At 46.5% G+C, this 21,516-nt stretch overlaps 1 protein-coding gene across 1 annotated transcript in view; it reads left to right on the top strand.

The window, feature by feature from the left end:
• LOC309544197 (N-acetylneuraminate-9-phosphate synthase-like) overlaps nucleotides 1-21,516 on the top strand; it is a 93,374-nt gene that overhangs the window by 16,466 nt on the left and 55,392 nt on the right. Inside the window, exons 2-3 of the mRNA XM_082243073.1 lie at nucleotides 19,373-19,588; nucleotides 20,919-21,018. Coding sequence (XP_082099199.1) covers nucleotides 19,373-19,588; nucleotides 20,919-21,018 — 316 coding nt within the window. The remainder of the gene's footprint in view (nucleotides 1-19,372; nucleotides 19,589-20,918; nucleotides 21,019-21,516) is intronic.

Raw genomic sequence — 21,516 nt, 5'->3', positions numbered from 1 at the left:
GCAAACACCGCCGGGATAACCTGAGCCGAGTTCAGGTCGGGTCACTGGTCTCTGACACCACGTGAGATGTGGGGCTGTGCCGCTGCGGTACTATAATAAATAAAAAAGAGTGGGGCTGCTGTGAGTGAAGGCAGACTAGGAACAGCATCAACCCACTGCCATGACAACGGCCCTCGAGGCGTCCTTTCCGGTTTTGAAAAACGCGAGATGAGGAGAGGCTGATTGCCCATTGCCTTCTGGGAGTTATTACACACAGCTCCCATGAGGCAATGCGAATCAGGAAATGACGACAGCGGCCGCGGCCGAGGAGGGGGGGAGGAAGCAAGAAGGAGGAAGTGAACTTTATAATGAAGTAAAAATAAGGTAGGAAACTCAAAAAAAAAAAAAAATGCCCAATTGATCTTGAGAATGCACAGCCCGAACTAAAACTGCAAAGGTGTGGAACAGGGTGGAACTCCACTTTAAGCAGCATGTGAACTGAGAGCTACCACAAGGCCAAGCTGTATTTCGAAGACGCAGAGGAACTAGAGATCAAATTGCCATCATTTCACTGAATCTTGGAGAAAGCAAGGGAGTTCCAGAAGAATCTCTTCTTCTGCTTTGATTACAGTAAAGCCTTTGATTGTGTGCATTACAAGATGTCGCATGTCACTGAAAGAGGAATACCAAACCACCTCACCGGTCTTCTGATGACCTGTATGCAAGTCAAGAAGCAACAATTAAAACAGGACATGGAACAACTGTCTGGTTCAAAATTGTGAAAGGAGTGCGGCAAGGATGTATATCGTCACCCTACTTATTTAACTTGTATGCAGAGTACATAATGCAAAATGCCAGGATCAACTAATCGTAAGCTGGAATTAAGATCGCAGGGAGAAATCACAACCTGAGCTATGCAGATGATACCACACGAATTGCAGAAAGCGAAGAACTAAAGGGTCTCCTAATGAAGTTGAAAGAGGAAAGTGCAAAAGCTGGCCTGAAATTTATAAGAAAACGAAGGTTAAAGGCAACCAGTCCTATCACTCTATGGCAAGTAGGAAAAGAATTGGAAACCATGACAGATTTTATTCCTAGGCTCCAAGATCACGGCAGATGGTGACTGTAGCCATGAAGTTCAGAGACCCTTGCTGCTTGGGAGAAAAGCAATGGGAAACCTAGACCACATTATAAAAGCAGAGGCCTCACCCTACTGACAAAGTTCCATATATTCAAAGCTATGGTATTCCCAGTAGTAACTTGTGGCTGTGAAAGTTGGACCATAAGGAAGGCTGAATGCCGAAGAATTGATGCCTTTGGACTATGGTGCTGAAGACTCTTCAAGTCCCTTGGACAGCAAGAAGATCAAACCAGTCAATCCATGGCCTCCTAATGCGAAGAGAGTACTCATTGGAAAAGACCCTGATGCTGGAAAAAAGAGGACGGAAAACCTAGATGGCATTTTCGACACTGATCATGAAGTTAGGCAAGTTCCAGGAGGCAGTGGAGGACAAAAGCCTGGCGCACTATGGTCCATGAGGTCACGAAGAGTCGAAAGCCACTGAACAAAGGTTTTTGAGCTTCCAAAAGTACAATAGGGAAGATGGCTTCAAATGGCCATTAGTCCTACATGGCTTTGGGGATGGAGCCTCCTGTGGGTATTATGGCCCATTCAACCTGAACTGTGGCAACCTCCTGGGCAGAATGAGCTGGTGCTTCGCCAGAACAAATGTGCCAAACAACCTCTTGGATAGCATACGTTTTTTTTTTTTTTTTTTTTTTCAATTTTCACTAGCCATTCTAGGAAGGATGGATTTGCTTTCGACCACAATCATTCAGCAGGAAAAGTCCAAGTGGTACTCCCACCCTTGAAGTACTCGCTTATCTCCAGGTGCTGTCCTGAAAGATGATTTCGGAAAACCTTAGACTTGCCGGTAACTATATTTCTTTCAGGACCGCACCTAATGAAACTCTGATTATGGTTTTACTGTTGGTGTTGCTGTTTTAGATCTTTCAGCATGGCTGGAAGTACTCGATGACAACTGAGGCCATGGTGGAATTAAACTGTCTTTTAAAGATCATGGCTGCAGTGTTTCCTGGGAAAGTAGGTGGAGCTACTCCAGGTGCTGTACTGAGACTCCTAGTAATATACCATTACAAGTAAGTCTAAAGCAGTTTTTCTAAACTTTTTTTTTTCAATCAAGGCACCCTTTTAAACGCATGGACAGTCTCAAGGCACCCCATTCTAAATTGTAAAAAACTATTCTAAAAGTTTTTTTACATAGTGCGGCAGCCTTGACACATGTTGACCACCCAATATTAGAGGTGATAATTCACTTTTGCACACTAGTACAGACTAGTATTCCAATGTTTCTCTTCTCCCTCAGTTTCTTTCCATCACTCAGCTAATGTGACTCCAGTGTTGATGGAGAGGAGCAGGGGAGGGTCAAACAAGGATTCTGTGCAGGTGATTCACACCCTTATCAACACTGATGACATCACTGATTGTTAGGGTGGCGGTGGCTGGAAGGTTGAAGTAGTGCACAATAAAAACCTGTGGCTTTGTGGAACTAAAAGACAGGCTTGATCTCCCTGCTGATTTGTATACAATTTTAGGCATTTTCTTGGCATTTTGCCAAGGCACCCCAGAAGAAACCTCAAGGCATCCTTGGTTGAAAAAGGCTGGTCTAAAATTCCCCCCCCCCCCCCCCCCCCATGGTGAACAACCTTTTTTAAAATTACTGTGAAAATTTTTAAAAATGCCACCCAGCTGAAATTACTTATTAGGCTGGAGACAGGAATAATAAGCAATTTGTCCTCGGATGCAAGTGGGCTGTAAGTCATCATTGCCACTTCCAAAATAGAAACTGTGAAGCCAGTTTTTCACTTTACTTTTCTTGGCTCGTACACTTAGAAAATTCAGTTGTCCTGTTTTTGTTATGATGAAACCATCTGTAATTTTATGCAGACGCTCTTAAGTCCTACTCATGTGAGTGGGTGTAATATAGTCAGCATGCAAATGTAACTAGTAATGAAGGGAGGTATAACTATGTGGCTGCACAGAGGAAGACCTTGGCACTTTTGCATTCAATGAGTCAGTGTGAGCCTGTGTAAATGGTATTTGTGTAGTTTTTTTTTTTTTTTTTTTTTATGACCTTGTCTGTTGACAGGAAATATCCATTCTAGGGAACTTCATCTTGGGTTTATGCATTGTTACTGATGAAACTTTATACCCAATAAAGTCCAAATTTATCGATTTGCATTAACGTGGATCTAAACCCCCAAAAATGTAATATTGAGCAGCTTACCAGTCCACAAAGGTAGCTAGATTGTGTTTTTTTTTTTTTTTTTTTTTTTTTTTTTTTCCCTTTGTAAATCAGTGGCAATACAATTACGGTCAATGGGTGGCTATGCTTGCTCCTCTACTGTATCTGTGGCCATGGTTGTCTCCCAGGCTGGACTTCAGACATGTCTGCCTTTGTTCACCTCCATGATTTGGGAAATGGGGAGGTTTAATAATTTTACATATGGAGGATGCATTTGCTCGGAATACATGAATATGTAAAGAAAGGGAACAACTCCCATAGTGAAGTATAGTCACTGACTTTATTGAATAAAGAAACTAAAAAGTGGCAACTCACTTGAATGGAGACGACGTGTAGGAGGAGCCTGCGGCACGTCACGCTGTGACCTACGAGGGGACGCGGCGGCCATTTTCTTGGTTGGAAACCAGGTCCTGGGAATGCTCTAAGACATACACGCTGTTTTCTCCATTCAAATGTAAGTTGCCACTTTTTAGTTTCTTTATTCAATAAAGTCAGTGACTATACTTCACTATGGGAGTTGTTCCCTTTCTTTACATATTCATGTATTCCGAGCGGAGCTGATGTGGGAGATATAAGGAGCTGGCATAATATCTGCATGAGTCTTCTGATCTGACACACAGGCTGGATACGATCCCTGTAATGGGGATCATCGCATTGTGGTAAGGGGCCAATTTTATCTTTCGATGGTGGTCTCTACACACTGGGCTTTTGGAACGTGGAGTGTCTGGCATTTGCTTTTGGGAGCACTTTTTCTCGGAAGGACTTGGTCTATTCCTACCATTTGATTTTATGAATACCTTTTTGGACTGTGCAGTTCACCTCATTGTTACAAGCGCTACACCATATCTATTTTATATTCTAGATGAGGTTTTACTAATTTGTACAGGGGCAAAATGATAGCTCTGGAGTCAATACCTCTCCATACCAGAGGATTTTGTTTGCTTTGGAAACTGCAGCTTGCCATTGCATGACATTAATGATCTACCAAAACTCCCAGATCTGCCCCCCCCCCCAGTATGTATGATGCATGTTTTTAGCCCCCAAGTGCATAACCTTTATATTTATCAACATTAAACCTAATTTGCCACATAGTTGCCCATTTAAACAGTGCATTGGGTCGGCTTGTAAGTTGGAGACATCCTTTAAAGATCTTGGTCCATTGCATAGCTTGGTGTCATCTGCAAAGACTGAAATAGTACTTTTAATCCCAGACCTTGTATCATAAAGTAAGGGTACCAACACTGAACCTCGGTGTACACCACTGATAACCTTAGACCAGTGATGGCGAACCTTGGCACCCCAGATGTTTTGGAACTACATTTCCCATGATGCTAATGCACTTTGCAGTGTGGTTGAGCATCATGGGAAATGTAATTTCAAAACATCTGGGGTGCCAAGGTTCGCCATCACTGCCTTAGACCATTCAGAGTAAAAATCATCCACCTCTACTCTATAAAAGTGAAGGCATACTAGAAGTTTAACCACTTGCCGACCAGGGACGTACCCATAACTTGTCAGTGGTTATTCCGGACTGATGCCTGCAGCTGCAGACCTCATCCCGGGACTTTTTTTTTTTTGATCCTATGGATAGTAAAATTTACATCTTGTTGCTGTTGGATGGTCGTGTGCAATTTTAAATCGTGACCTGTTTGGTATTTACCCGGCATAAACTCTGTTTTAAAAAAGAATTTAAATAAGTGTATTGTATTTTATATATATATATATAATTTCCCAGGGCATAGTGTATCCCAACACTATGCCAATTGTCATCAAAAAGACCCTAAAAACCTTAAAATCATTGCGATTGAGAAACACACCCCCCATTGGAGGGGGAGTGACCTTAAAAGATATATATCCAGAAGGGAAGCTTTCTGGATATTTGAGCTCAAATGTTCCCGGCCAAGGGGCCACAACATTGATTGAAATATCAATTCCCATATAAATAGCTAATAAATCTCTGACCACCTCGACTTTTAAGCAATATATTTTATTAATACAAATAAAATTGAAAAATTTAATTTTAACCTATGTGTTTTTTTAAAATAGTTTTTAAACTTTGTGTTTTAATATTTTATTTCATTTGATTTTATTTGATTTAAATAAATATCGGTTTAGTAAGCCATTTTATAAGTCAATAAATATTTTTGCATTTGTAAATGCAAGAAGGACAGACCTTTCCCATTGTTGCCTCTGGAAGAACCATACAGGAACTAATGGCAAAGAGACTTCCGGTGTCACTTAGGGTTAAAAAGAAGTTCTATGAATTTCTAGCCAAAATTAATTGGACCTAACTAGTGAGAATAAATAAGATTGGCTAAGTGAATCCGCTTTATACAAAAACATTTGTAAAATTGCTTTTAAATTGAGTTAATTATAGATTGAAAGCAGAAGGAACGATTCCCCACATCCGGTCTTTCCTTGCAGACACCGGAAGAGAAACTGTTTCCTTCTTGCATAAAAAGGCGGAAGTGACGGCGCGCGATTATCTCCTATCTCTGTCGATGTCCTATTGGAGGAAACGCGTCAGCAAGGAGGCGTGCCGTCACTCATGGTCCGTGCTGCAGCCGGAAGTGAGTATCTTAACATCCTCTCCTCAGCTTTAAGACCAATTTTAAGCCTGCAAACTGCTATATTCATGTAAGTGCAATCTTTTTATTAATAAATCCTGCATAAGGATGATGCACTGTTAGTCCTCATTATTTTCATGTCCGAGTGGAGGATTTTTGTATCTTTGCTGGATTAACTGAGAAAGCCGTGTACCTTATTAAGAAAAAGAGGGAATAGCGCCATCTTCATACCAGTGCCTTACAAGCGTAAAAGGTCCTTATTTGGGTAAGAGGCCATTACCTTTACACATTGGGGTGTTGGCACTATATTGGAGGTGGATTGCACACAATAAGCGATTGTGGAAAAATTGGATTCACTTAAGGCTCTTGCCTTTTTTTTTTTCTGCCGGGTAAGGAGAAAATTCACCAGGTGGAGGGATATCACAGTCACTGTTTATTTGGTTGGATCCCTTCACGTTTTCATCACTATATCATCACTTTGAAAGAAGATTCTTCATTTTGGACTTCTTTAATCACTTTGTTTTATGCTTTTGTTTATACACGTGTTAAAAATCAATTGATATTGTTGAATATCTCATCACCATTATTGTAATTATAATTTATTAATTATAAATTTCCTAGAAAAAGCGCACTCACTTTAACACATCTACCAATTTATTCCTGAGTTCAATAGGGCCTCTGCTTTAATAAAAATGTTTGGGGTTCAAAAAGTACTGATTGTTGCATGTAAACAAAGTGCCAGAAAAGGTCTGGAGATAAAGTGGTTAAAGTCCAAGAATCTGCATGATTATCTCTATTTACATTTGCCAGATGTATTGCTTTGCCAGAGAAACACTCCAGGGAGAGAGGTGAGAAACAGAACAGCTATGGCTGCCCTTCCTCTCTGCTGCCTATTCACCGAAACCATGGTATTTTGTGAATGTGTTCACATAATACCAAGGCCTCTTTAAATTGTGGATCAAGATTCAAAGCTCAGAAGGATCAGCCTTGTTGCCCAGAACTACAGTGATAGCTGCCTTCCCAGAGTACTATATAACTGTCACAGCGGGTAAAAAGTACTGATCACATCGCCATTTTTCCAGGGAAATATTTATTTCGTTCATTGATGAACGCAGCTTCAGATCTTCATAACTGTTATGTTACACTGCCCCCCCCCCCCTTACAGGAGTAGGATACTAGGCAGAAAGTCTGGCTACACCCATTGCCAGTACCAGGGGGGTATACTTCCTCTCTGCTATAGGCACTTTTTTTTTTTTTTTTTTCTTCTGCTGCCTAGTCGGGATTAAGGACCTAGTTCCTTGCTGGGGTCTCTGGTCCTGGCAATTTTTTTCTTTTTAGATAGAAATGGTTTTCTCCTGAATTTTTCCTGTGAGATCTACAATAAACGGCTGGACTGGCCGACAGTCTGGATAATCTAGAGCCAGTGGTCACCCCAGTCTGGCCAGCGAGCCCACGCAGAACTCAGGTCCATGCTAGATCGGCTGTGACATAGCCCCACTGGATGGAGGTTGACCGGGGTCTCGGCCCAAGTCAGTGTTCGTCCTAGATGACAGTCCCCCTTCTCGATAGAAAGGGGTTCTGTCTGGAATATTGCCCACCTGATTCCTGATATGGGGAATAGCTGTCCCCTCCCGTCAGGCATCCCCCCCTTGTCATCTGTCCCCTATCCTAACCCCTCCCCCCCCTCCACATATGTTGAGATGTGATGGGGGCCAGGGAGGGGGTGTGGATGATCGACTGTGTGAGGGGGGGGGTTGTACCTGGTGGGGGCTCCTGCCATGCCCCCCTGTCCTGCCTGGGTCGGTTCCCTCCTGGGTCCCTGTAAGCTTTGTGGTGCTGCCATTTTGTTATAGCCTGTGTTTCTATACACGGCGGCCATGTTTGTGTAGTCCGGTGGCAATTTTGCAGGGTTTGCCATTGAAAAGAGAGGCAGCTGTGACGGTGGAGCCCTGTGGGTGGCGATTTTGGCGGTGGGAGCCTCCTCATCGTCACCTGGTGCTAACTCCTGGATCCTTTCACTTCCTGATCACTGCACATAGAGTGCAGTTTATCCTGGTGGCTGCAGGTGCCTGTTACTGCTGGGTGGTGAGTCTGGTAGGGTTCTCTCCCTCTCTGCGGAGGATTGCTTGGTGCTTGTGCCTGGCGACCAGGTGGTGCTGCCAGTGTGGTGGGGGTTGTCCCTTGTAGTTACACTTTTTGTGGGTCGTCCTGGTGACTCATGGAGTCTTTTAAGCACATCTCCCCATCTGATCCCCTCTTGAGGCTGTGGGCCCCTCCGTGTCCCAACCATCCATCGATGCACTGATGGCGGTCCTGGCGTCCTTTGTGTTCCGGATGGAGATGGTCTTCGAGCAATGGGCTAGCAAAAAGCGCCCCGCCTTCCCCCAACGCTCATCGGATCCTAAATCTGATTCAGTGGATGTGGGTCACCCCGCTGGGTCTGCAATCATGTGCCCAGAATCTTTTGATAGTGAGGTTGATTCCTCCACATTTGCAACCGTGCACGAAAAGGCGCTGGTGAAAGCACTGTTTGTATCTGTGCGGGAGACCTTGAAAATGGAGGATGCAGCTGCGATGGAGGCGCAGATTCCTTTTTCTCTCTCTCTCGTTCATTGATGGACACAGCTCCTTATCTTCACCGTTGGGTTATGCTGCCCCCTACAGGAGTAGGACACTAGGCAGGAAAAACTTGACTACGCCTATGGGGCAGTCCCTGGGGGTAGTCTCCCACTCTCGGCTATAGCCACTCAGACCCATAGGGCCATTTTCCTACGGTTTCCTCATTGGAAATAGTGACAGCCATGTTTTTGGAGCTGTATGGGCGGTGATTCGACAGTGGGAGCACCCCTCATTCCCTAGTGCAGACTCCTGGATCTTTCTCTTCCTGATAGCTGCATGGTTTGCAGTTTGTTTGGTGCTTAGTGCCTGATCAGTGGTGGTGAGCTTTTGTGGGTTTCTTTCCCTCTCTATCGTAGGGATAGTGCATCTGTGCTGGGCCTTGTAGTGCCACCGGCGTGGGGGGTGTCCATAGCAGTGTTAAAAAAACGTTTTTTTGTAGGTCCCCCTGTTCCTTAATGGAGTCGCTAAAGCACAATTCCCCACCTGATCCCCCTCAGAGGCTGCGGGGCCCTCCGGGTCCCAACAATCACTGACTGCGGTTCTGGAGTCCTTGGTGTCCAAGGTGGATTTGGTCCTGGGCAAACGGGCTAGCAAAAAGTGTCCCCCGCCCTCACCTGCCTCATCTGTCTCATCATCAGATCCTGAATCTGATTTGGCCACTGTGGATGCGAGTTACCCTTCTGGGTCTCCATTCACACACCCTGCGTGCTCAGATAGTGAGGATGATTCCACAGCTTCTCTAGCTGCGCATGAAAAGGTACTGGTGGATGAACGGATTTTGTCAGTGCGTGAAACTTTAAAGATGGAAGATGCGGCGCTGGCCCCATTTGGCACCCACAGGCCCTCCAAGGCTGCAAAGATGTTCCCCTTTCCCGTATACTTTGACAATATTATCACAAAACAGTGGGGCTGTCCAAAACGCACTTTTGCGATAAAGCGTTTTGCGCTGCAGTATCCTTTGAGGATTCCCTGCTAAAGTAAACGGTTCCACCTGTAGTGGGCTTGCCGGTTTCCAGGTTAAGTAAAGCACCCTTTAATTCCGGTGGAGTCCCCGGCCTTTAAGGATCTAGCTGATAGGTGGAGGGGCTCTGACCCGCCATATGTTCATGGTGGCTGGGTCGTGCTTAAGCCAGTTTTTACTATTGCCCTGATGTCGCAAAAACTCTGACCGAGTGGGCCAAACAATTATGCTGGGATCTGGAGGGGGCGCAGCTTCCTCCTGCTTTTTGCGGAGCTGGTGGATAAGTTGGTGCAGGGGCTACAGTTTTTCTATGATGCCTCTTTTTGGATGCGGCTCCCTTGCTTATCTGATCTCCCATTTTGTGGGGTGTGACCGGAGTCCCTTTGGTTGGGGGGCCCTGTGGAACCCAGGTTACCTTAGAGTTTTGTGTAATCCCTCTCAGCTCCCTAGGCCCCACTTTTATGTGTAAGTCACCCTGTGTCTATTTGGCGCACAGGGTGACCAAGGAAATGGAAGGACCACTACTTAATGGACACCGAGAATATGATTTTGATTACTTCAAATGGGACAGTAATATTTATCAACCATATATCTCAAGAAATGGGAGGCTATTCCTGGCCTGTTTGAGTCTGAACATGTTCATTGAAAAAGCTGGTCACATTGTCCTCTGTGCCATGTTCTTCAATGTAAGAGATGAACGTTCTGTTATTGGTGGTCTGCTATTGTCTGTGTATTGGGGTGTGATGTGTTTTCTGTTAAGCATGTCTGTCCCATTGTTAATTAACTCGCCTATTGTTTCTGTCCTGATGGCTGGGGTAAATAGCTCAGGTTAATTCTGTACACAGTGTCATCTGCATACGCTAATGTAATCGGTCACCTGATTTGTGTGTGGTATATATTGAGTATGCTCAATAAATGTTTCAGATCTATACAAGCTATTCTCGGTAAGATATTTTTTTTTTTTTTTTTTTTTTTTTTTATAGATGGGGCGGCTAGGATATCTGATATCTGTTCAGACTGAAGGAAGCGGTATTCTGACGGAAGAACGCAAGCACATTGTGGGTTGCGGTTCTGTTACATAGGGAAACGCCTGTTTGGCGCTTCCTTTGAATGACATTGTTAAGGACATCGGGGGGGGGGGGAGGGAGGGAGGGAGGGAAAGTACTCTTCAGCCGGCTTCCAAAAGTAAGGAGCCCCGTCTTAGACGGGGGCTGTTCTTCTCGGCTCATAAGAGGCGCTTTCATCCCTCAGGGTCTCAAGACAGGGGATCTAAGCCCGGGCATCCACCGGAGGTTCCAAGCGAACCTGGTCTGGCAAGCCACGAGCGGGCTCTTCCTGACCTGCGGACAAGTCTTCATGAAAGGTGCCCTCGCCCTTATCTGGGGTGGGGAGACTTCTTCGCTGGTTTCCTCATCCACGTACCTCCCCGGTACAGGACAAGTGGGTCCACAGTCATTCAGTCTGGTTAAAAAATTGAGTTTCGGTCTTATCCTCCGAAAAGTTTCTTCCCTTCCAACCTGTGCTTGTCCCCAGATCGCTTGCAGGGTCTTTGGGGGCAGTGCGAGACTTGTTACTTTAAGAGGTGACTGTCCCAGTTCCGACTTCGGAACATTTTCAGGGGTTCTACTCAAACCTCTTTAAAGTTCCCTGGAAGGAAGGCAAGGTACATCTAATTCTTGACCTTGAGGCGCTAAACTGCTTTGTGCGGGTACACAATTTTCGAATGGGGTCTATTGGTACGGTAGTGGGAGTCACTACACCAGGGGAATTTTCTCGCTTCTGTCGGGATCAAGGATGCCTACCTTCCCATTTCAATATGTGCCAGTCACCAGCGCTTCCTCTGCTTTGCCCTGGGCAAGGAGCAGTATCCGTTTGTGGCATTACCCTTTTGGTCTCACCTCCTGCTCCTCGGGTCTTCACGAGTGTCGGACCCAGTGCTGGCAGTGTTGCGTCTGCGGGGGATCGCGGTACAGGGGTATCTGGATGATCTTCTTCGGAGTCTCCGACTGCTGATGGACAACTTGGAGATTTCTCTGCAAACTCTGGGAGTTCGGCTGGATTCTGAGCCTTCAGAAGTCTGCTCTGGTTCCTTCCATGTCCTGTCTGGACTATCTGGGTCTGACCCTGGACATGGCCCCAGCCAGAGTTTTTTTTCCTCTGGAAAAACTCCAGAAATTGCATGGGGGAGTTCAGCTTCTGTTGACCAGCAAATGGTCATCTCTCTGGGTTTGCATGCAGGCGCTGGGCCTAATGGTGTCTACCTTTTTTTTTGAGGTGGTTCCGTTTGCACAGTTCCACATGAAATCTTTGCAAAAAGAGATCTGGTGAAATGGGACAGGAGTCCTCAGTCTCTAGACAATTTGATCCTGTTGAGCCAAGGTACGAGGGGGTCCCTGATCTGGTGGCTTTTTTCTCCAGCACTTTGACAAGGAAAATCCTTTCTTCCCCTGTACTGGACAGTTGTCACCACAGGTGCCAGCCTGTCTGGGTGGGAAAGTGTTCTTGGCACAGATTGTGCTCCGGGGGTCTGGACTCTCCTAGAGTCCAGACTGCTGATGAATGTACTGGAACTCCGAGCAATCAGACTTTGTCTGGCTCATTGGACTATTTGTCTTCAGGGGTGTCCGATACGTATTCAATCTGACAATGCCACAGCTGTGGCTTATGTCCCTCACCAAGTGGGCGCAAGAAGGCTCTGGAGGTAGCCTGCATTCTAAAGTGGGCAGAGCGGTTCGTCCCAGTACTCTCCACTGTACACATTCCCAGGGTGGAGAACTGGCAGGCGGATTACCTGAGTCAGCAGGTGTTGGACCAAGGGGAGTGGTCCCTTCATCTGGAGGGGTTTCATCAGTTGTCTCCAGTGGGGGGGCACCCCTGAGGTGGATCTGTTGGCGGCGTGGCCAGAAAGGTGCAGAGGTTTTGTGGCTCGGTCAAAGGATCCTCTGGAGGACGCCACAGACGTGCTAGTGGCCCTGTGGGGTCCGTATCGTCTGATTTACGCCTTCCCTCCAACTTCTGCCAAGACTTCTATGAAGGATCGGGGCAGAAGGGATTCCAGTCATCTTTGTGGTGCCGGGTTTGGTACACTGATCTGATGCAGCTGGTCGCCGATGTTCCTTGGAAGCTTCCTCTCAGGGAGGATTTGCTGTCTCAAGGACCGATCTTTCATCCTGTTTTAGTCGTTGGCTTAGCTGTTAGAACACCAGGTGCTGATAGATGGAGGTTTATTTGTGTCAGTGATTGCCTAGCTTTTAACAGTGTAGGAATCTACTTCTAGAAGGCTCTACCATCGTATGTGGAAGATGTACATTGTGTGGTGTGAGTCTCTTGGGGTTCACCCTCACTCCTTCTCGTGGCTCTGATCTTGACTTTCCTTCAATTGGAGGTTGATACCATCTAAGGCCAAGTGTCTGTCCGCTTTTGGCAGTCTTCTTCCAACGATCTTTGGCCACACACTACCTGGTGCGTACCTTTCTTCAGGGTGTCCGACATTTGGTTCCTCCAGTGCAGGCTCCATTGCAAAAAAGGCATGGACAGCCAAGACCTCAGCTGAAATCTGTCAGTAATTAAAAAGCAATCCTGCCCTTTGTCAGTGCAAATTGATATTCACTGGTTCAGTCTCATTACCAATGTGTCACACAAACTTCTCATGGGTAAAAGCAAAGATCTCAAGACCTTTGCAACCTTATTGTTGCCAAACATACTTATGGCATTGGTTACAGAGATTCCTGAATGTTCCAGTGATCATTGTTGGGGCCCTAATGCAGAAATGGAAAGAACATAATTTCACCATAAATTGGCCATGACCTGGTGCTCCTTGCAAGATGGAGTGCAGAGGGATTAGAACACTTGCCAGTTTTTATTGCAGTCTGTGCCCTGGTTAGGGAGATACATGCTCTTTCACTGATAATGGTAAACAGGACAAAGTAAAAAAAAAATCCCAAACTTCCTTCGTTCATTGACACCGCTTCTGGTTTTCTTAACAATTGGGTTGTGCTGCCCCCTACAGGAGTAGGTCACTAGGCAAAAAAAATTCTGGCTACACCCATGGGCAGTCCTAGGCGGTATACTCCCTTTGCTATAGCCCTCCCTAGTCAGAAGTAAGGACCTAGTTTCTTGTTGGGATCTTTGTTCCTGGCAATTTTTTTAGATGGAATTTTTTTTCCTCCTGGATTATACCTGAGATCTACAATCAACTGCCGGACTGGGTGATGGGCTGGATAATCTAGATCCAATGGTCACCCCAGTCTGCAGGCTTCGGCTCCGCGCTAGGTCAGCCGTGACAGCCCCACTGGATGGGGGGCTGGCCCTGTGAGTTAAATATCTCACAAGGTCGCATACGACCTGGCTTCGACCTGAGTTGCAGTGTTCCTCCTAGCCAACAGCCCCTCCCTCCCCATTTCTAAGGAGAGGAGGAGGATCTGTGGAGTGGTGCCTGCCTGGTATAGTGAGTAGCTGTCCCTATTTCCCCTGGAGGGTTTTGGGGTGGATGCGGGCCCCTCCATGGGAAGGTCAGACCCCTGGGTTTTCCTTCCTTGCTCCCCCCCTCCCTCACCTATCCCACCCCCCCTCCACTATTGCAGGGTCTGGGGTCTGTCCCTGGGGTTGGGGCCCGGACGCCATGCTGGCGATTGGGGGATGCACTGCCAGCGACCGGACATTCGGTTGTGTACGTTGAAGAGGGGGGTGGCACCTGGTAGGGGCTCCTATCCTACCTTGTGCCTGTCCTGTGGCTAGGGATACCTCCTGGGTCCCCGAGAGCCTTGTGGGACCACCATTTTCTTGTAGCCATTTTGCGGTGGTCTGCCATTCAAAAAAGTGGCAATCATGACAGTGGAGCCCAAGGGCGGTGTTTTAGGCAGTGGGAGCTCCTCCTCATCCCCTAGTGCTGACTCCTGGATATTTTTTACTTCTTGATCGCATATGTGCAGTGCAGATTCTCCTGGGGACTAGCGGTGCCTGGTTCTGCGGGTGGTGAGTCTGGTGGAGTCCTCTCCCTCTGCTGAGGATTGATTGGTGCTTGTAGCTTGTGACCAGGAGGTGCTGCCAGTGCAGTGGGGGTGTCACTTAGCAGTGTTTTTACACTTATTCTGTGGGTCCCCCTGGTGGCTAATTGAGTCTTTGGAGCACATCTCCCCACTTGATCGTTAAAGGCCAATTGTCAATTGTTGTTCACCCTGGCTGGCTCGGCATTGAGGCCAGTGTTCACCATTGCTCTGGTGTTGCAAACTGAGTGGGCTAAGCTTTTGTGCTGTGACCTGGAGGGAGAACCGCTCCCACCTGCTTTTTCTGAGCTAGCAGGTCTAGGGGCTGCAGTTTGTGCTGCATCTTTGGATACAGCTCCCCTAATGGTTCGGCTCTTGGTTTCGGCCTTACAAAAAAAAAAAAAAAAAAAAAGCCCTGGCTGCTTTCCCTTTTCATGGAGATTGCCTGTTTGGAGCTACCCTGGATGACCTCATCAAAGGTCTCCTGGGGGGGGGGGGGGGGAGGAGAGAGAGAAGAGTACCTTTTTTTTTTTTTTTTTCTTCCACAGGCTACTAAGGGCAAGGACCCTTGTTGCAGAAGTGGGCCCTCCTTTTCGACTCAAAGTTCAGGAACGACTGACAAGGGATCAAAGCCTTTCAGGGCCTCCTCAGATAGATCCCAGTGCTCTGGGAAGTTGAGAGCGGGCTTCTCTAGACCCACAGACGAGGCTCCTCTAGCATGAAGCTGTATCTGGGGTGGGGGGCAATGTCTTCACTGGTTCCCAGACCCGTGGACCTCCCTGGTACATGACAAGTGGGTCCACAAAGTCCTACAATCCGGATAAGATTGAATTTCTTGCTCGCCCTCCGGAAAGGTTCTTTCCTTCCAACGTGCCCATTCTGCTTACAGGCCCTCTTTGGGGCAGGGCAAGATCTTTTGCTTCAAGGGGTGATAATCCCAGTCCTGATTGTGGAACATTTTCAGGAGTTTTTACTCAACCGGTTTACAGTTCCCAGGAAGGAGGGCAAGGTGCGTCCAATCCTGGACCTCCAAGATGCCGAACCGCTTTGTGCGGGTGCAGAACATCAGGATGGAGTCCATTCGCACAGTGGAGGCTTCTCTGCATCAGGGGGATTTTCTTGCCTCATAGACCTCAAAGATGCCTACCTTCACATTCCAATATGTATTGGTCACCGCTTCCCCTGCTTTGCAGTTGAAGAGGAACATTTTCAGTTTGGGGCATTACCATTTGGTCTCCCCTCCACTCCCCAGGTCTTCACTAGTGTTGGCCCCGGTACTGGCATTGTTATGCCAGCGGTGGATCGCGGTACTGGGCTATTTATACAATCTCCTTCTGCGAGCAGTCTCCTTCTGCTGCGCTGGGGGAAAAACCTGGAGATCACCCTGCGAACTCTGAAAGAGTTCGGCTGGATTCTAAATCTTCGGGAGTCAGCCTTGGTCCCTTTTTTATGAAACTAGACTAACTGGGGCTGACTCTGGACTCGGTCTTAGCCAGAGTATATCTTCCTCCGAACAAACTTCAAACTGCAGGATGCAGTTCATCTCCTGCTGACCAGCAGATGGTCATCCTTCCAGACTTGTATGTGGGTAATGGACCCGATGGTGTCAAACCTTCGAGGTGGTCCGGTTTGCGCAGTTCCATGCTGGGTCCCTGCAACGGGAGATTCTCATCACATGGGTCGAGAATCCGCAGTCTCTGGACAACCAAGTCCAGCTGAGCCAGGGTATGAGAGTCACTGATTTGGTGGCTGTTTCCCAGCACTCCGGTGGGGAAAAATCCTTCTTCCTACCCTGGTCACCACAAATGCCAGCCTGTCCGGGTGGGGGGCGTCCTCGGCATAAGTTCTGCTCAGGGGACCCTGGAAGAATCCAGACTGCTTGATGTCCTGAGTTACATGCGATCAGACTGCCTGGAACATTGGATGGATCATCCACAAGCCTGTCCAGTGCGCATTCAATCAGACAATGCCATGGCTGTGGCTTTTGTCAATCTCCTCCAAAGGGGGGATGGGTGTCCTGGCGGCTCTGGAGGTAGCTGGCATTCTCAGGTGGGCAGAACGTTTTCGTTCCAGCCCTCCCTGCCGTTCGCTTTTTCAGAGTGGAACATTGGCAGGCAGATTACATCAGTCGGCAGGCGTTAGACCAGGGGTAATGGTCTCTTCATCCACAAGTTTCCTCAGTTGTGTCTCCGGTGGGGCATCCCCGAGGTGAATCTGTTGGGGTCTCGGCTCAACAGTAAGTACATAGGTTCATGGCTCGGTCACGGGATCCTCTGACAGACTCGCTGGTGGCCCCGTGGGGTCAGTATTGTCTGATTTTATGCCTTCTCTTAAGCTTCTGCCAAGACTTCTACAGGCTCGAGGCAGAAGGGATTCTGGTCATTTTAGTGGCCCTGGACTGGCTCCGCTAGTCCTGGTACGCCAACCTGGTGCAGCTGGTAGCTGACGTTTCCTTGGAGGCTTCCTCTCAGGGAGGATCTGCTGTCCCAAGGGCCAATCTTCCAGCCTACTCTACAGTCGCTGGCTTTGATGGCTTGGCTGTTGAAAGCCAGGTGTTGAAGGATAGGGGATTGCCTAAATCAGTGATTCCTACGCTGTTAAAAGCTAGGAAATCTACTTCTTGACAGATCTACCATTGTACGTGGAAGATGTACATTGCATGGTGTTAAATCCCTTTGGGTTCCTCCTCGCTCTTTTCCGTAGCTCGGATCTTGACCTTCCTTCCAACTGGGGTTGAACAGAAGTTGCCCTTGAGTACAGTCAAGAGCTAGGTGTCTGGCTTGGCAGTTTTCTTCCAACAACCCTTGGCTACATCTCTGGTCCATACCTCTTCAGGGTGTTTGGTAATTTCAGTGTGCTCTCCTTTGCTGCCTTGGGGCCTCAATTTGGTACTTTCTGTTCTCCAGAAGTCTCCTTTTTAAGAATCTTCGGGAGTTACCCCTGCTTACGCTGTCCCAGACGGTGGCCTTTTTAGTGGCTATCACCTCTGCCGCATGGTGTGGGACCTGGTGTTATCCTGTTCACCTTATTGGGTGATTCACAGGGATAAGGTGGGGCTTTGCTCCTGTCCATCATTCCTTCCTAAGGTGGTCTCTGATTTTCATGTGAATATATAGACATTGTGTTGCCCTCCCTCTGTCCTAGGCCAAAACATCCTAAGGAATTTGCCTTGGATGTGGTCCGGGTAATTAGGGTGTACCTGGCAGCTATGGAGTCTTTCAGTAAATCAGACTTTGTGCTCATGGATGGCCTCGTAAAGGGTTGTCCGCTTCCTCTGCGACCATTTTTAAATAGCTCAGACGGTGGTTCAGGCCTATTCCATCAGGGGTCAGGTTCCTCCTTTCCCTATCAAGGCGCACTCTACTCGGGCGCTTAGTGCCTCCTGGGCATTTCTTCATCAGGTGCCAGTGGCGCAGGTTTTCAAGGCGGCCACCTGGTCGTCGGTGCACATTTTTACAAAGTTTTATGATGTGTTGGCATCTGCAGATGCTTCCCTTGGCTGCAAGGTTTTTGCAGGCTGCTGTTTAAGAGGACCTGATCCCCCTTTGAGGGTGTATGTTTTTTTCAGGTGGGCTCCAGTTTGGTTGAGCCCCTGGTTGGCTAATGTTTATTGTGGTTTCCCGCCCCTCATGTTTAACACTGATTTAGGCCATCCCACTGGTTAAGAATATCAGACGCTGTGTCCGTCAATGAACAAAAAAAAATTAGATTTTTTGACTTACCATAAAATCCATTTCTCTGAGGTTCATTGGCGGACAAAGCACCCACCCCTCTGTGTGGAGTTATAATTCTCCTGACACTGCTTGTAAAAAAAAAAGTGACTGGCTATAGCAGGGACGGTGTATACCCCCTGGGACTGCCCATTGGTGTAGCCAGAATTTTGTGCCTAGTGTCCTATTCCTGTAGGGGACAGCATAACCCAATGGTAAAAAATACCAAAGCGGTGTCTGTCAATAAACCTCAGAGAAATAGATTTTACGGTAAGTCAAATCTCATTTTTGGGTTGTCCCCAGAACAGAGGGGAAATCTTCCAATGGGGACACTATTTCTGGTAGGTGGGTGTCCCCAAGGAATGCCTTTTTATTTGCAGGGATTTCTTCACTTCTTCTGGTTTGGCTTTGGGACAGGAAGTAAAAGGAAATCTCCGCAAAGGGACACAGATGGTGAGGAAAAATCTGACTGGGGTTATAGTATAACCTTTCCCTTGCTCTGTCTAATATGGGGGGGGGGGGGTTTGCTAATAGTTCTACTTTAATGTAACTCACATTTTGAAATAAAGGACTGTAGGCTTTAAAGCATTTGCAGTACAGGTCATGTTGTAATTTAGCAGATGCTTTTCTTGTATTGCCCACTATCGGTGTCCATGCTTCACTGCCCTGTATCATGACTGGGACCTGGATTATCAAGATTATCTTGTAAGCAAGATCCTATATTTACACATACTAGTATTCCAGAAGCTACTTCATATCTGTATGGAATAAATCCAGGCCCCTGACAAATGAAAATGAGTCCTTCCCTTTCTTTGACCCAGTGGAGAATTAAACTTGGCTTACCCAACGGATATAAATTTTTTTTTTGGCACGGTTATACTTTACAGTCAACGCAAGTGATATTTTAGTTGTAGGTTGGGTACTGTAGACTCTTCAGTGTTGACATATTGCTGTAGTTCCAGGTGTTGACCTGAGCGTATAGAATATTGCTATCCACCTGAGAAAAAAAAATCCAGTGAGTGGTGCCCCTTATAATTGCTATGGTAGGTGTACAGTCTTGGTTATCTCACTAGTGTCTTGTAGAGATGCAAGCATGTACAAAAAATCATGTATTCGTATTCAGAATGAATTAGTTAGTTTTCAGGATCTGATCCTGTTCTCAGCTGTACACTTCAGTGTTTTTTTTTTTTTTTTCCTTTTTAATATATGTATGTTGTCTTTTTAGGATTGTGGTGCAGACTGTGCAAAGTTCCAGAAAAGTGAACTAGAGCACAAATTCAACAAAAAAGCCTTGGAAAGGGCATACACGTCTCCACACTCTTGGGGAAAGACATACGGAGAACACAAGCGCCACCTGGAGTTCAGCCATGATCAATATCGGGAACTACAAAAGTTTGCAAAGGAAGTAGGCATTTATTTCACAGCCTCTGGAATGGATGAGGTAAGACTACAATAAAGAATAGTCATTAAAACTGAGTTTTGTTTAAAGCCATATTTGCACTGGACTTTCCAACAGCTGCTTGGATTTTAATTTTGGGCTCTGTTCTAAAGTTGGAATGGCCGCTAATATATCAGTTACAGAAGTTTTCCTATACCAACCATTTGGACTAATTTTATGTCTGTGCCTAACCCCGCCCATAGATTCTTAAATTTATTTCATTGTATCTTCCTTCTGACAGACCTATCAGTCTAGTCTATCTTCTACCTGGGTGTAGCGCTGAGAACTAATGCCTCGTACACACGTACCGATTGTTGGCCGTGAATTTTCGGCCGCCGCCCGATTATCGGCTTGTTAGTATGATGCTTCCGACAACCGACTGCGACTTTTCGGCCGAACAAAATCTGGTGTGCATGCTATAAAATTTTTGGTGGCCATCAACAGAACGGCCGATTGTTCCTCAGTCAGTACAGATTTCGGCAGACAAAAATCAGTTGAGCAAGACTGGGCATGCTCAGAGAATAGAAAACACACGGAAAGTTAACCAGAACATGACATCACTTCTGTAGTTGGTTGTTGGCCGACAAAATTCGTGTGCAGTCTAGAGCACATTTCAACCACAACAACACTGGACAAAAGACGGCCGATCGGTCGGCCAACAATCGGTGCGTGTGTACGAGGCTTAACCCTGAAAAAAACAAAGGTGCTGTCAGGATTACATGGAAGCAAACCAATGTTGTGGCAGTTGATCTTTTTGCCATCCTCCAGCATCCCAGGCATAAAGTTGATCTGCCCTGAGTCTGGCAGGAGATGATTTTGATTCCAACAAATGCTAAGGGCCAATCTTGGCATGCTTTTTTGCTCGCTTTAGAACTACTATATAGTGAAAGATGCAGGATTTTTTTTTTTTTTTTTTTTTTGGGGGGGGGGGGGGCAGGTATCTACTTTTGACAGGTACCTGCTCCCAATTCTGCTCAGATTGCCTAGTCAGTGATGGCGAACCTTGGCACTCCAGATGTTTTGGAACTACATTTCCCATGATGCTCAATTACACTGTAGAGGACATTAGCATCATGGAAAATGTAGTTCCAAAACATCTGGGGTGCCAAGGTTCGCCATCACTGGCCTAGGTGATAAAAGCGGAAGTTCTACTTCCCTCATGTTGCTGGGGCTACCCAAACGCCCCTTCCCCCAAACCCTAATGTTTTACTTTAATGTGTGAACATAAATGAAGTCCAGGGCAGAAAAATGAAAGCCGCTACAGCAGCCAGAGCAGAAACCTGGTTCGACGCATCTGTGTACGAAAAGTTACATGCAGTTATTTCTGTTTCAGATGGCAGTGGAATTTCTACATGAACTGGGAGTTCCATTCTTTAAAGTTGGATCAGGGGACACAAATAATCTGATCTATTTAAAAAAGACAGCCCAGAAAGGTTGGTAAAATCTTCTTTCTTTTCATTGGCTAAGGAAAAGCAGCTTGACTGCCTAGTGCTCATAAACAGGGAGACCATGAAGTTACTCCAGGCAACAAGTAAAACCAATCTGTGTTCTGTTCCTAGGCAATAGTTTCTTTGATATAAACAAACTACATTGATTTATGTTTGTGGCCTTCGTAGAGGGGTAAACATGCGCTCAGCTTGCATTTGAGATTCGCTTAAAATACTTCTACAGTCATTCTGAATGCATTCACAAGTACTGAAATTAGACCCCTCATTTGCCACCTTGGACAGAAAACACTTCTCTTTAAAACGCATTTGCAGTGTTCGGGAGCACCTGTAATAGAAGGTTTTTTTTACAAATGTGGGGGGGGGGGGGGCACATAAATATTGTGCAAAAAAGCACTGCAGTATCTGATGCAAAGACTACCCAAACCACTGAAGGTAACTAGTGAACGTTATGCACATTTTCTCAAGAATTTAACATTTTCCATG

The sequence above is a fragment of the Pelophylax lessonae genome, assembly GCF_965119305.1.
Source record: "Pelophylax lessonae genome assembly, chromosome: 1".
Lineage (NCBI taxonomy): Eukaryota > Metazoa > Chordata > Amphibia > Anura > Ranidae > Pelophylax > Pelophylax lessonae.
Note: the sequence above shows the minus strand (reverse complement) of the source record. Positions and strands in the feature narration are given on the sequence as shown.